This window comes from Drosophila subpulchrella, chromosome 2R, assembly GCF_014743375.2.
Source record: "Drosophila subpulchrella strain 33 F10 #4 breed RU33 chromosome 2R, RU_Dsub_v1.1 Primary Assembly, whole genome shotgun sequence".
Classification (NCBI taxonomy): domain Eukaryota; kingdom Metazoa; phylum Arthropoda; class Insecta; order Diptera; family Drosophilidae; genus Drosophila; species Drosophila subpulchrella.
The window spans coordinates 13,239,727-13,252,823 of record NC_050611.1 but is presented as its reverse complement, the minus strand read 5'-3'; the positions used below and the strand labels follow the sequence as shown (position 1 = coordinate 13,252,823).

The following is a 13,097-nucleotide window of genomic DNA, read 5'->3' as shown; positions in this document are numbered from 1 at the left end:
ATTCGAGTTCAGTTCGTAAATCGTTGGTATATTTTCGGTATAATCATGTTAATTATAAACCGCAAAACCATAAAAACTAAAATTAAGCCAAAAACTACGCCTATAATCAAAGTGGTCCATTCCAATGGATTTAGGCTATTGGTAGTGGGTAAAACATGAGTGTTGATGCCGCTCTGAAATGCAAAAAAATAAATTAGTAACTTGGCACAAAGATCATAGATTAGAAAAATCATACCCATCCACCATTCTCATTGATCCATGGAACCAGCTCATCCTCAATCACCTCCGAAACGCTCTCCATTAACTTGGGCAGGTATTCGGGATGTCCTTGGCGCACACAATCTACAGATAGTCCACCGGCAATGGCAAACAACGATATCACCTTGCTCCATGTAATCTCCACCCGGAAAAGCTCGCGACCCACAGCTCCCAGAAGCAAGCTCACAGCATCCGGAGTGTGAAACTCACCGCCAGGATTTCGACAAATCTGACGAGCTACTCCGTTGTAGACACGCGGATGCATGCGCTCCAGTTCGTCACCCAACTAGGGTAAGGTATTTTGTATAATTATCAATTCTTTCGATACATAAAGTATATATTTTTAAGGTATATTACCACTTGAACTGCTGGAAAAACATCTCTTACAATGCCCATGGAGGTGGAACCTAGAATGCTACGTATGCGCTGCAGTCCTAACTTTTTATTAAACAATCCCGATCTTCTCAGACGTCGTTTGATGTAGTGGCCACATAGGCAACGACCCTTGAGTGGAAATATGTGGATTTTATGGTTAAAAAAAACTTTAATAGGAATATTTGTTAGACTACCAACCCACCTGCGTGATGATATCCTGCGCTGGAATCTGGGCCGCCTTCCAACCAATGGTATAAGAGAGTTTTCTGGTCACTGCATCGCTGACATTGCTCAACCTCCGCCGAGTGGTCTCTTTTGGGCCACCACCCACTTCCAAAAGGGAGGCGGAATGAAGTGTGGCAGGAAAACTAAACTTTCTTCGATTCTGGGCCTGCAACAGACGCTCACTTTGTGTGGTCGCCATCGGAAATCCGTTGCTGAAATTATCATTATTCGTGGGATACGAGGTGCCGGGCATGTTTCGCAGGCGAGATCGTTCGATATCCTGAGGGAAATCGCTAATAAGTATGGCAAGAGGTGGCAAAGACTTAGCTCATATATCAACTTAAAACTAGTTGAACCATCCAGTTATGGTTTTCAGCGATCCCCCACGAAGTGTGGCATAGAGTGCCTTGTTAATTCAATTAATTGCATTCAATTTGGCAAATCTTCCGCTGGGAATTATAACCAGCTGCAAGAAAAACCAGTTACATCGAAAATAATTGGCTCAATACATAAATGTCATGTTTAGCTGATTGAAACCCCATAAATGTAGCCCTAAAAAACATGTGAACGAACTCTGAAATCCGATTATAAAGAGAACTCTTCCCACGTGTACAAGTGCTAAAAGATCGAGGCTGCATATTTCAAGAAATATGTTTTTGTTTATCTGATAAATTTTATAATGTAGATCGATATAGGACAAACCTTTAGTATAAACCTTGCAGAATAATTTATAAGGTTATTTTCTTGTATTGATATCAATTAATTCCTGTATTTGATTAAATACCTGATATAAATATGTTATTATTTGACTATGCAGGTATTTAAAAATGATCTATGTAACTTTTTCTCTGTTCAGTTTCCATTATGACGCTCCACGATGACTGTTTGCTTGAGCCTGCCCAAAATGGTCACATTAACGGACAGATTGTCGGCTCGTTAGGTTTGATTGGCTTCTGGCTAACAGCGATCAGAAATTCGCAATATGGCCAAAATGCTGCTGTGTCGCAGCTGTTGTCATTAGTTGTCCACAAGCGAGATGTCAAATGGCAAATGATTTGTGGGACAATCTAGCTGGCGCGGCAAGTGAATCGCGAAGATGGAACCGAACTTGGATCAATGAGTACTGGTCACTGGTCACAATTCCCCGGAGAGCACTTCGCAATTAGCTTTACATAACCTGACCCACTCAACGCACTTCGTGATCAAGGAAAGTCACTGTGGTACAGCAAAGTCGTGTGGCACTTTTTTCGGGGACTCGACCATTAAAAGTGACAGCTGGGAAAGTGCGAGCTTCCAGAATAATTTGGTTTCAAATCAATTCAGGTCATAGGAGTCACGCCTAAGCATACCCACAGGGAGCTTATAAAAACACTATCACTTGGAGGCCAATCACTCAGTTATTGGTCAAAATGTCAACCAAGCGGATCGTAGCCTTTTTTGGTTTGCTAACTATCTACAAAACCCACGCGGATGTGTCTCATTTTTTTGCCTCCCCATTGGAACAATATGGAAACTATCTCCATGGACAAGAGCCCTTTCAAGTGGGACTACCTTCGAATTTATATGGACCTCCGCCTGCAGCTCCCGTAACTCCTGCCCCAGTGGCTCCCGCGGCCACCACTGAGTTTAGTCTGCCAGAGATCATCGAGAATCGCAGTGTAAAGTTCCAGGGAAGTGGACATGGCAGCTTCATACCTCTAAGTCAGCATTATCTACCACCTGGTGTGGAGGAACGGCCCAACTACGAAAGTCCTAAGCCTAGGTGGGTTTTTTTTATAGGGTGTTACTTCCTAAAAAGTGGATTACTATTAAAGTCGTCATATATCTAAGTGTATTTTAAACTTTCAAATTGTTAATGGAATTTGTGTTTAAGTCCTTAAACCATATTCAATTTATTTACTTCAATGTTAAATCAAATACCAAAAGTCCTTAGTAAATATTCAAAATCTTTAAAGGTTATATATTGATAAAGTGCATACGGAACTTGAATATTTCCAACATCATATGATACTAATTGAAATTTTTAATATAAAAAAAAATTAAAATTCATAACAAATTTTTATATTATTATTATTATATTATATTATTCTTTTATATTATTCTTTTTACAGCGAGGCGACTTATCCAGCTTACTACTATCCCCAGCCAACAGGCAGCATAACTACTACCTCCACGCCCACAACTACCACTTCTGCAAGACCCATCATTGTACAAGATCCTGGAGAGGATATTGAGACCATACATTCTCCTGGCTACGATTACCATGCTCCAGTGGCTGTTCCCGTATTCCCGCAAAAGCCCTCCACTCCGGCTCCAGTTTACCTGCCGCCTCCCAATGATGGAACCCAGGAACAAAACCAACTGAGACTCCGTCTTAAGGACATGCGTTGCCTTTCGGGGGGTTACTTTCGAGCTGTTCTCAAGTTGGACAGCTTCTTGGGAGCAGCACCCACTGTGGATCAGGATAATGATGATCAACTAGACAAACGCTGTGAAACGAAACTATCTCGAAGTTTTCTGCTCTTGGATATATCTGGAGAGAATTTCGAGAGATGTGGCGTTAGAACCTGTGGCCAGGATCTTTGTCTACGCTTGCGTTTTCCCGCCATCAGGGGGCTAAGAACCAGTGGAGATTCGATCTTAACCCTACATTGCAAGACCCAAGAGCGAGTGGCAGTCAAAACGCATGCCTTAAAAATGGGCGTGGCCAACGACGTGTAGGATGGGACTTTATTTTTACAGATTGAGGGATTATTAAAAGATTACTTCTTTATTTTGTAGGCAAGCTCGCAGTGGGGGTAGCTATGCCCATGGTGGAAATCAATTTCGGACCCATGTAGAACTGTTGAGAAAAGGAAACACTGGATATACCCGACATTTGGAGACCAATGAGGCTGTCCAGTTGGGCGAGGAACTTCTGCTAAGAGCCCATGTTCTAGCCGGAGATGGTACGTCCTTCTAATGATCTTATATTATAAAAGTGAAACCTTAATCCTGTAATCTCTTAGGCTGGAACTATACAAAACTGAGTGATGTGCAATTGCAGAGGATTGCAGGCGGAGGAGAAGTACTCAACACTGTTCAGTTGGTCAGTTCCAGGGGCTGTCTAAATCCCGCCATGCAGGCAATCTGTGCCCATCCCCCCGTTTTGGAACCCCCTCTCGGTCAGAGACTCCACTTCAAGGCGGTCATGTTTCCAGGGATGCGAAGTGGAGAGGTTTTGGTAATATCCATGCGAATCACTGGCTGTTTAGAACGCGAAGATTGCCAGGTAACAGCTCAGGATTGTTTGCCATCAGTGGGCCAACGGAGAAGACGGAATGTTTCACACGGAAATGGTACTGAAGTTTCGGAACTCTCCCATCTAACCTTCCGGGTGGTAATGCCGGGTGAAAAGGATACATCTTCAAATGAAAGAGATATGGAGAATGAAAATTTGGGCGTCAAAGAGGTTTCCAAATCATTAGCCCTCTTCGGCAGCTTGGGATTTGTGGTAATGCTTCTGGGAGTTGCCATTGTGGCTTTATATAAATTCGGGAAGTAGTCTAAACTAGAAAACTACATCCGGTTTTAGATTTATATAAGTTTTATGTGCAGCAGAAAACATTAGGAAATTCCACAATCATAGAAAAGATTAAAAACTTATTAATAAACTTTCTTGATTATACTAAAAGTGAATACAAACATTTTAGGAATCTATAACATCATCTTTAAAAATATTATTTTAATTTCTTCTAGTATTCTAACAGAAATTAAGCTGTTTAAGGGATCAACAAATTTATTTATTTCAAGTTTGTTTTATTCGTTTTTGGCCTAACTTTAAAACTTTTTTGGCCAAATTCCTTGGCGTTCATTCCCAAATTTTGATGCTGGCCCCCCCATCAAACTCAGTCTACATAAACTCCATCCATATCAATGGTATCTAAGGCGCCAATCTGAACCTGTCTTTTATCCATCTGTCTGCCAAGCAAATTGACTTATCGCCTCCGTGGAATCAGCAACGAGCCAATGTTTGCCCATTTCGAGCCTAAAACAGAAATTAGCACTTAATAAAATTTAATTTATGTTCATGTCGCTTGTAATTGAACTGGCCTGAGAATAAAGCCCCCAAAAATAAATGTAGAAAACCTCAAAAAGCCAGTAGGCAAACCAAGTGACTGACTGATTTCCAAACTGTGCGCGCAATTCGCAAATTGCGATCTGCGATTTAGTTTATTTAGTTATGGCCAGATAGTTGAAACCGAAATTTTATCACGTTTTCACGCTTCGAGCGCGGCTAATGAAACCTCGCTCACAGGCGATTTTTGGCTTTGTTATTTGGTGCAATTTGTTGTCGGTTTTCGTATATGATAATCCATCCATCTGGTGGCTGACAGTTAACGCTTAATGGGCATGAAAATCGCAGCCAATTAGCCGTTGGTTTTAAGCCGCTTTTGCTCAATGGGTGGTCAAAAGTCTAGAGTTACAATTTAATTACTCTCTGGGGCTTGAAAAGATACGTGAATATTTTGGAATTCGGGTGCTCGTTTTGGCAAAAATTTGCTTTGTTTTGTTATTAGTTATTCACTTAAAGTGTTAACAGTATTTTTCAAGTTTGCCTTTTTTCAAATGTAAGAATATATATCTAATTATTCGTCATAAAAATATTTAGGACCGTTAAAAGTAGTTTTTAAACCTAGAAAACTTTTAAAAATGTAGTGCTTAAAACATAGTTGTAAGTAGGTACCTGTTCTTTGCCTGGAAAAATTTCCATAGATTTATTTAGCCTGCGCACATTTTGAAGACCTCGTAAAATAATTATTAAAAAAATTCATTTTTTGTGGCAAACTTAAATAATTTATTACATTTTTGTAGCCTAAATTTTATATTAATTTCTAAACAGTTCCAACAAAAATAAGTTAGAAATGATAGAAGGAAATAGATTGAAATAATATGTTAGTCATATTACATTTTTAGAGTGTGAGCAAGAATAGTCTCATCGAAAGACTTTTTGATATATTTCAACAATTTTTTTTTAATTGCCTATTAAATATGTATATGTATGCTAGAACCCTATGTAACCCCTTAAAATCGTTATAAATTACTTTCTGTTAACGGAGAAAATAGCCTTAAAAGAAAGTGATACATTAGCATTAAGCGCTGACCTATCCTAACCCGAGAGCAAAATGCATTCCCACAGCTGAGATCACGAAGAGCTTATCGAGATACCCCCAATTGCATCCCCATCTCCAGCTGGGGAATGTGTTGGCCCGATGTTTTGCAGGCTTCACCTGCGATGTTGGCTAATTAATAATCCCGCCACGTCCGGCTCGAACACAAACAGAATCGGGGAAATCTTGGCCAGGCGAGGCTACTTTGTCTTTGTCGCCTAAATGGCAGGCAAAATGTTTGCCGAACATAAATTAATGTCGTCCCCAACTGGCGCTTAAGTTCGTGTTCGTTTTAGCCGCAATCCGTGTACTCCACTCTATAAAATGCAGTTGAAGTCAAGACCCCCGGATTCCCCCCGTTTTCATGCGAAAAAGTACACTTGCCGCGCCAATTTACACTCTTCATTCAGCAGCCAAATCGGCCGAATGGACCAGCAGTGTGGACATGGCCTAAACAATTTTCATGTCTGCTTAAATTATCGACTACTTAGTGCCCGGTTTAGCAATGCCTAATAAATATTTATGAGCGCACTTCATTTTAGTCAATTTTCAATGGACAAGCAAAACGCAGTTCTATGAATGGATCGTTGTTCATGACTGAAATCGACGATTTCGCCGATCATTAAAGGAGGCTGACAACTGAAAAGGTTTCAAAAGGGAAGACTTGGAGAGCTGAGGCCCAATTAAGACATTAAGTTTCTTTTATTCGATCAATGAAAAGTTAATTCATTAAATAGTAATGCGGGAATAGGTTTTTTATCCTCAGATATTATTAAAATAATGGTAGTTATATATGATCTTTCTTTCTTTTATTTACTTTACTATCATATTTAATAACTAAGTAAATAAATATGTGCTTTTAAGATATAATGTGATTTCAATTCTGAAGTAAATCGACCTATAAATATGTAAAATGTAATTTAACTACGAATAATAACTAAACATTTCCGCATCGGATTGGATCTTTGTTTTAAAACCTTTATTCTGTTTATAAAGTTTAATATATTTACTTTTTAGAGAGTCATATTGAATAACTTTTTTAATTTTAATTAGAATAAAAACTACCCATAAATATATACATATTACTATTTATTGTTTCGTTTAAGCAGTTTAGAGGTCTTCACTACTTATTCCAATAGCTTTGATCTCTGAACCATATTAAAACTGATGCGACAATAAGATAAGATTTCTTTTATTTTTAAAAAGTATATACTAGTTTCCAAGTGATCCAATACCAATAGAATAAATCCTCTTCAGCACGTCTAAATAAATGTTTTTAACTTTAATTGGATTGCACGAACTTTGATTGATTTATGCACAATTAGTGGAACACCCCACCCCTCTTCGCGCCCATTTAATAATGCTCTCCCATTGGCCAGACTCTATAAAAAATAACTAAATCAACATCTCGGAATCAGCGAGTTGCTCGCACTCATTAGCAACTTTTATTAACCAAAAGTGTCAAATGTTTTATCTCGGGTTTGGATTGGCCCAAACCGAGTTGCCTTTAAAGCGTCGTTAGGCATTTCATTTCATTTTTTTGTGTTTTTCCCATTTTATTGGTTGTCCGACTCGTTTTTGTGGGCCGCGCTTTTAGCATTGTGAGCATGTTAACATTTGTGTTATTGATTTTTTACAACATTTGACAGTTACGCAGACTCAGATTGGAATTTCGTTAATTTTTCGTATTTCTCCTTTTGCCTCGAATTCGGAGCGCATGACAAACGATTTGGAGCAATTTGACTTTCGATCGGTGATTGGTTAATCAAATCAGAGTTCATTAAATTGCCATTTTACATTTAATTGCATATTCGATCGCCGAGCTGACAGCCCAAAGTAATATTATATCTTAAACGACACATAAAATGCTGGAAAATACTACCATTTATTTAAGCCGCAAGTTTGCGGTTTTACGGTTTTTGCTGTATTATTATTTATTGGTTTCTTTTTTTATTTTTATTTATTTTGTGGCTTACTCAGCTTGAAGTAGAATGAAAATGGCAAATTAGTAGACATAAAAACGCCTCTGTCTGACATCGTTGGCAGTTGGAAATTTACACCACCCTCAGGCGTTACAGGTGGCAAACATTGTTCAGATCATTAAGTGTTGAATTTGCACTTTCTCAGCCACCAATTTGCGTCATTCAAATCGAACGTGAACAGCGTTAAAATAGGGGGTTCTATGGGGTTAAAGGGGGGTCCAGGTGTTACAGGTGCATTACGCCAGTTAATTGCATTATTTTAACGGTCATTGTGGCATAGGGTATTATATGATATTGTTCCACATTGCAAAACACTTGTGCTTACTTGGATCGTAAATGTATTTTCCATTTAGTATGGGTTTTCAAGCATATAATTAAAAAAGAAGGGCATAAAATTGGTGTTATATTATGTACCACATTATATACCATCAGTTATGATGGTATATGAGTTACAATAAGTTACCAGTTATTATGATATATTATGTCCAGGAAATTCTAGTTAGTTCTAGTTTTTTATACAAATATTTAAAATAAAAAAGTATAGATTTGTTTATGTTTTAAAAATGGTTTTATATATAATTTCTTATAAATGCATTATTTGAAATAAAATAGTATAGATTTGTTTATGTTTTAAAAATGGTTATATATATAATTTCTTATAAAAAGTAATGCAATTTTTTAATGACATATAATTATCCTAGTGTAATGAACCATTTGTTTTTAAAGCAACGATAAACCACAAATCTCTATAATAACCCCAGGTAATTACTTTTTTTTTGGTGGACTGCGAAAATCGGTTGATTAAAATTAAACAGCAAAACGAATTGAAACTTTTGAAGGTTAAAGATATTGAATAAATGGCAATAATGCATCATTAAATGATTCGACACACAGTTTACAAAACATATGTGTATTATAAACAATACACGGATGAAAACTCATATTTCCCATCTAGACTTTGAAATACAGCACCCCCATATGACATTATTTTCGCATAAAATCGTAAATAATTTCCACCGAATAGGCCAAGCAAATCAAAGTGTCCAACGCCTTTGTCAATAAACATTTGTCGTTCCGCTAATTGCCAACGTTTTTCGCCGCTCGACAAACAAACAAACAAACACACTTAAAAAACCAAGAGAAACAAGGGAGAACGCTATAGTCGAGTACCTCGACTATCAGATACCCGTTACTCAGCTTAAGCGACCAAAGGGAAATGGAGATATGCAAGCAGCAAAGCGAGATTTAAATGCGCCACCTACCGGCGGAAGACAGATTTAAGCGTTGTGTGCGTTAGGGTAGGCGTGACAAATTCATTGTTCAATAGAATAAGTTAGCCGCGCACTTTGCTCTCTCTGAGCGCCGGCAGTGCTTTTCTCTTTGCCGCTAAGTTCGGCCGGCAACTATTTACATACACACACATACACGCGTAAAAACATTTCGCACTGTCTGGCTCTGACGTCATAGCTTTTTTTCTTGGGAGGTTTGTGGGCGTTAGAGTGGGCGTAGAAAATTTTTTTTGGGTCAATCGATAGGTATGGACAAGACTAATACATTTCAGTTAAAATTTTCTATCTAACATCAAAACTGTAGGAGCCACAGTTTTGGGCGGTTTGTGGGCGTTAGAGTGGGCGTGGCACTCTACTGAAACAAACTTGCGCTGCGTAAGAAGCTCAGGAATCTGCTCGCCAAATCTCAATAGCCTAGCTCTCATAGTTTCCGAGATCTCAGCGTTCATCCGGACAGACGGACAGACGGACAGACGGACAGACGGACATGGCTAGATCGACTCGGCTAGTGATCCTGATCAAGAATATATATACTTTATGGGGTCGGAAACGCTTCCTTCTGCCTGTTACATACTTTCCGACGAATCTAGTATACCCTTTTACTCTACGAGTAACGGGTATAAAAAGCGAAAAAAAACCGAAATCATTTATGGCAAAGTCAATTGCGCTATTGCCATCTCTTTCTTCGATGTGGGTGGACAACAGCATACATATAAATTAACCGAACACGCTCACAAAACAACAAAATTTAATTAAATTACAATTGCTGTTGGCCTTTTTCCCCTTCAGCAGTTGCTTCTTAATTCCAGTTAAAAAAGGGCATTCAACTCTAGGGTTTTTATTTTACAATTATTGATAGTAATCCATAAATATGAACACGAAATTATCATTATCTTTTGGAACTTAATCTTTTTTCCTACATTTTTTTATTTTGTTTTTGAATTTAGTTTTATCATTTTCGAATAAACAGGTTTTAATATAGTTTTTATCATTATATGTCATTATCATTGACAATGCATTGTTTTAATTTGTTTTCCTTTATATTTTTGTATAGGGCCTTTAAAAAATGTGTATTTCAATCAGTTATATTCCAATATTTTAAAAATTTTTTTAAAATATATTTTTTTTAAAACACGGTATTTATTAATTTGAGAAACACTCTAGTAACCACTACTATATCAACAGGTATTTAGTAATACCGCTCCTTTTATCGGCTTATCACATATTTGGCAATGGTTCGCATTGATACGGATGTTTATCTTTGATTGTCGGATGCGCAATTTGAACTGATAATGATAATGGCTCGTTTGTTATTATCTTTGTTCAATTCCAGTTTACGATGAGCGAATAATAAGGGAGAACTGTTAAATTCCGTCTGAGCGGCATGGAAATTACTCAATTATTTATGCGGGGCGCGTTCTGGTTGGAAATGGAATCGAAATCAGGTTGTCGAGTATTCACGGTCAACATTCGTCAGTTGAAGGTTTTCTTTTCAATAATCACCGGAAACCACAAATAATTTTTATTACTCTTTATTTTTTGTTATAAACAAAAAAGCTAACCGTTTGTTTTTCACCGAATGCAGAAATTTGAGAAGCGTGGCCGAGAAACGCTGCCGCAAACGTTCCGAACTCGCCGAAGGCTAGACATGAATTGAAGTGAAGTTGAAAAAACTGAAACCTCAAATCAAAAACAAACTAACCGCCTTATCGATAGAAAAGGGGGGACAGTTATCGAAACAATGCCATCGCTAAGTGTGACCTGATATCTGAATTGAGTTATTCCTTTTGTAGAGGTGTGGCACTACTGGACATTGTTTTTCCGTGTTTTGGTGTGGCTACATTGATTTTTGGCTCGCAATTGTTTACATTTATTTTTTGCGTATATTTGCGAATTCCCGAGATTATTTGACATGGCCGACGATCCGGAGAACTCGGTGGACAGGCCCACGGAGGAGGGAGATGCCAGCAAGCCGGAAAAGATGTTCACCCTGAAGAAATGGAGCGTAGTTGCAATGTGGAGCTGGGATGTCGAGTGTGATATTTGTGCCATTTGCCGCGTTCAAGTTATGGGTGAGTTAATATTTATTATATTTTAAGCTTTAATCACTAATTATAATGCTGAATATGGCTCTACATATGTCGCAAGTTAAAGTTTCCCGTAGCCATAAACTACATACGTGCAATTCAAGCATTGCAAAATCCATAAAGACAAAGGGAAAGAGAAAGGAAAACCATAACAATCAGCGTTTTATACCCTTTCCAAAAGTATTACCGATTTATATGGAGGTTTACCAATGTCAAGCAAAAGATTTTTCTAAATTCAACAACTTTAAGACCTTTTCTTTAAGCATTCGACGATAATTTAAGGTTCTTAAAGTTCGTTGAACTTTATATTTATTTGATTGCTAACTACCTTAACTACTACTACTCAACCTTCGTGATTTAATGCCAACTTAACTTAAAAAAATACTATTTTATTTATTTTCATCTTAAGAAATCAAAGCTTGTATAAAATAATTAAATTAGTATTTGTAAAAAAAGGGGCGCGGACCTTCAGGACCTTCAGCCCATAAAAAAAGTATATTTGTTGAAATGTTTAATTAATACTAAAACACCATTCTTTTAACGATAAAAAATTGGCCAATATATTTTAGTCAAATATTGACAATTTTTTTAAAGAACTAATTCCATTATTCAAAATGTCAAGATAATTTAGTTTTTGTACTTTGGGAAACAATATTTAATTTGACTACACCACACAGAGATCCGTAATTAAACCGATTGTAGAGTTAAACTACATTTAGACTTTATAATAATTTATTTAACCAAATAAATCCTTTTTTTAATGATTTTGCTTTATGTATTTAAATTATTTGAAAGTTAGTAATACCTTGCACTGACAAAAATGCACTGAAATTAATATAATTTCAAAAATAGACTTCTTTTTAAAAAAAATCTTGAAAACGTTTATAGTTAAGTCAGGATTATAGAAAAATTTGAATTTAAAAATCGTTTGCGGACCTTAACTTGATTTATTAGAGATACATAAATCAAAACATTCGTTAATTTTCCCAAAATAACTAGTATTTAAAAAAGGTATCTTAGCTAATATCCTACAAATTTCTAAGTCGTAAATCTTTTTTAAGAACCATTTATCTCCAAAGGTGTTTGACAGTTAACACAACTAATTGTGGGACTGGACACCTTCCAAAGTTTAACGATAATATGGGGCTTAACTTTTATACAAATTTATTAGAGTCAGATTTGAAATCTTACAAACTATTCCGTCACAATGCATTTGCGTCATTTGATGTGACATATTATTGGATGACATCGCCCTAACATTTATTTTTAAACCCACTTAAATACTGTCTAATCAGATAATAAGTAAATTTGTTGAGCATCTGATTACATTACCAGTTGAAACTAACCGGCTGAATGAAAGGGACATAAACATTAATACTATATTTAATCCCCTACAAGTAAACAATTTCTAGAATGACTATCACATAATCGTCCAGCCGTTGCACGGATGCTTCTTTCGCAATTGTTTATTCGATTTTGAACTCGCTTAATTGCCCACCGATAAGATTCGAACCTGAACCGATTCGAACCGATCCGCTGCGAGGACCATGTAACGCTCTTTCTTATCGAGGCGATTCGGTCGAGAGTCAGCAGCTTGATTTTTGCGGCGATTGTCAGTGCAAATGCGTTTCTATTTTTGCATTTCATGTGCCTCTGGAATGGCCATCTAGCCGATTGGTCATCTAGACATTCATATACCCACATATATTTTAATTTAGAACCGAGTGCGGG

General features: G+C 37.1%; 3 protein-coding genes across 3 annotated transcripts in view; 2 read left to right on the top strand and 1 right to left on the bottom strand.

The window, feature by feature from the left end:
- Position 1: 1 nt before the first annotated feature.
- Positions 2–10,920, bottom strand: LOC119549171 (bcl-2-related ovarian killer protein homolog B). Its single transcript, XM_037856971.1, has 5 exons — positions 10,842–10,920; positions 836–1,138; positions 616–762; positions 236–544; positions 2–173 (listed from the first exon to the last, which is right to left on the bottom strand). The coding sequence occupies exons 2-5, from the start codon at positions 1,109–1,111 to the stop codon at positions 9–11; spliced, it is 897 nt and encodes a 298-aa protein (XP_037712899.1). The 5' UTR covers positions 1,112–1,138; positions 10,842–10,920; the 3' UTR covers positions 2–8.
- Positions 2,054–4,549, top strand: LOC119549169. Its single transcript, XM_037856968.1, has 4 exons — positions 2,054–2,620; positions 2,970–3,575; positions 3,640–3,806; positions 3,867–4,549. Exons 1-4 carry the CDS (start codon positions 2,268–2,270, stop codon positions 4,400–4,402), a joined length of 1,662 nt encoding a protein of 553 aa, XP_037712896.1. The 5' UTR covers positions 2,054–2,267; the 3' UTR covers positions 4,403–4,549.
- Positions 10,921–11,089: 169 nt separating the features above from the next.
- Positions 11,090–13,097, top strand: part of LOC119549174 (RING-box protein 2) — a 29,424-nt gene continuing 27,416 nt past the window's right edge. Inside the window, exon 1 of the mRNA XM_037856975.1 lies at positions 11,090–11,351. Coding sequence (XP_037712903.1) covers positions 11,192–11,351 — 160 coding nt within the window. The 5' untranslated portion in view covers positions 11,090–11,191. The remainder of the gene's footprint in view (positions 11,352–13,097) is intronic.

Bases quoted from the DNA above. Each gene is read 5' to 3' on its own strand.
- LOC119549171 (XM_037856971.1), bottom strand. From the start codon at position 1,111: ATGCCCGGCACCTCGTATCCCACGAATAATGATAATTTCAGCAACGGA. The intron at 545-615 runs GTAATATACCTT...ACCTTACCCTAG, and splicing joins TTTTTCCAGCAGTTCAAGTG to TTGGGTGACGAACTGGAGCG. The intron at 174-235 runs GTATGATTTTTC...TTTGCATTTCAG, and splicing joins TCAATGAGAATGGTGGATGG to AGCGGCATCAACACTCATGT.
- LOC119549169 (XM_037856968.1), top strand. From the start codon at position 2,268: ATGTCAACCAAGCGGATCGTAGCCTTTTTTGGTTTGCTAACTATCTAC. The intron at 2,621-2,969 runs GTGGGTTTTTTT...TTCTTTTTACAG, and splicing joins TACGAAAGTCCTAAGCCTAG to CGAGGCGACTTATCCAGCTT. The intron at 3,576-3,639 runs GTAGGATGGGAC...TTTATTTTGTAG, and splicing joins ATGGGCGTGGCCAACGACGT to GCAAGCTCGCAGTGGGGGTA.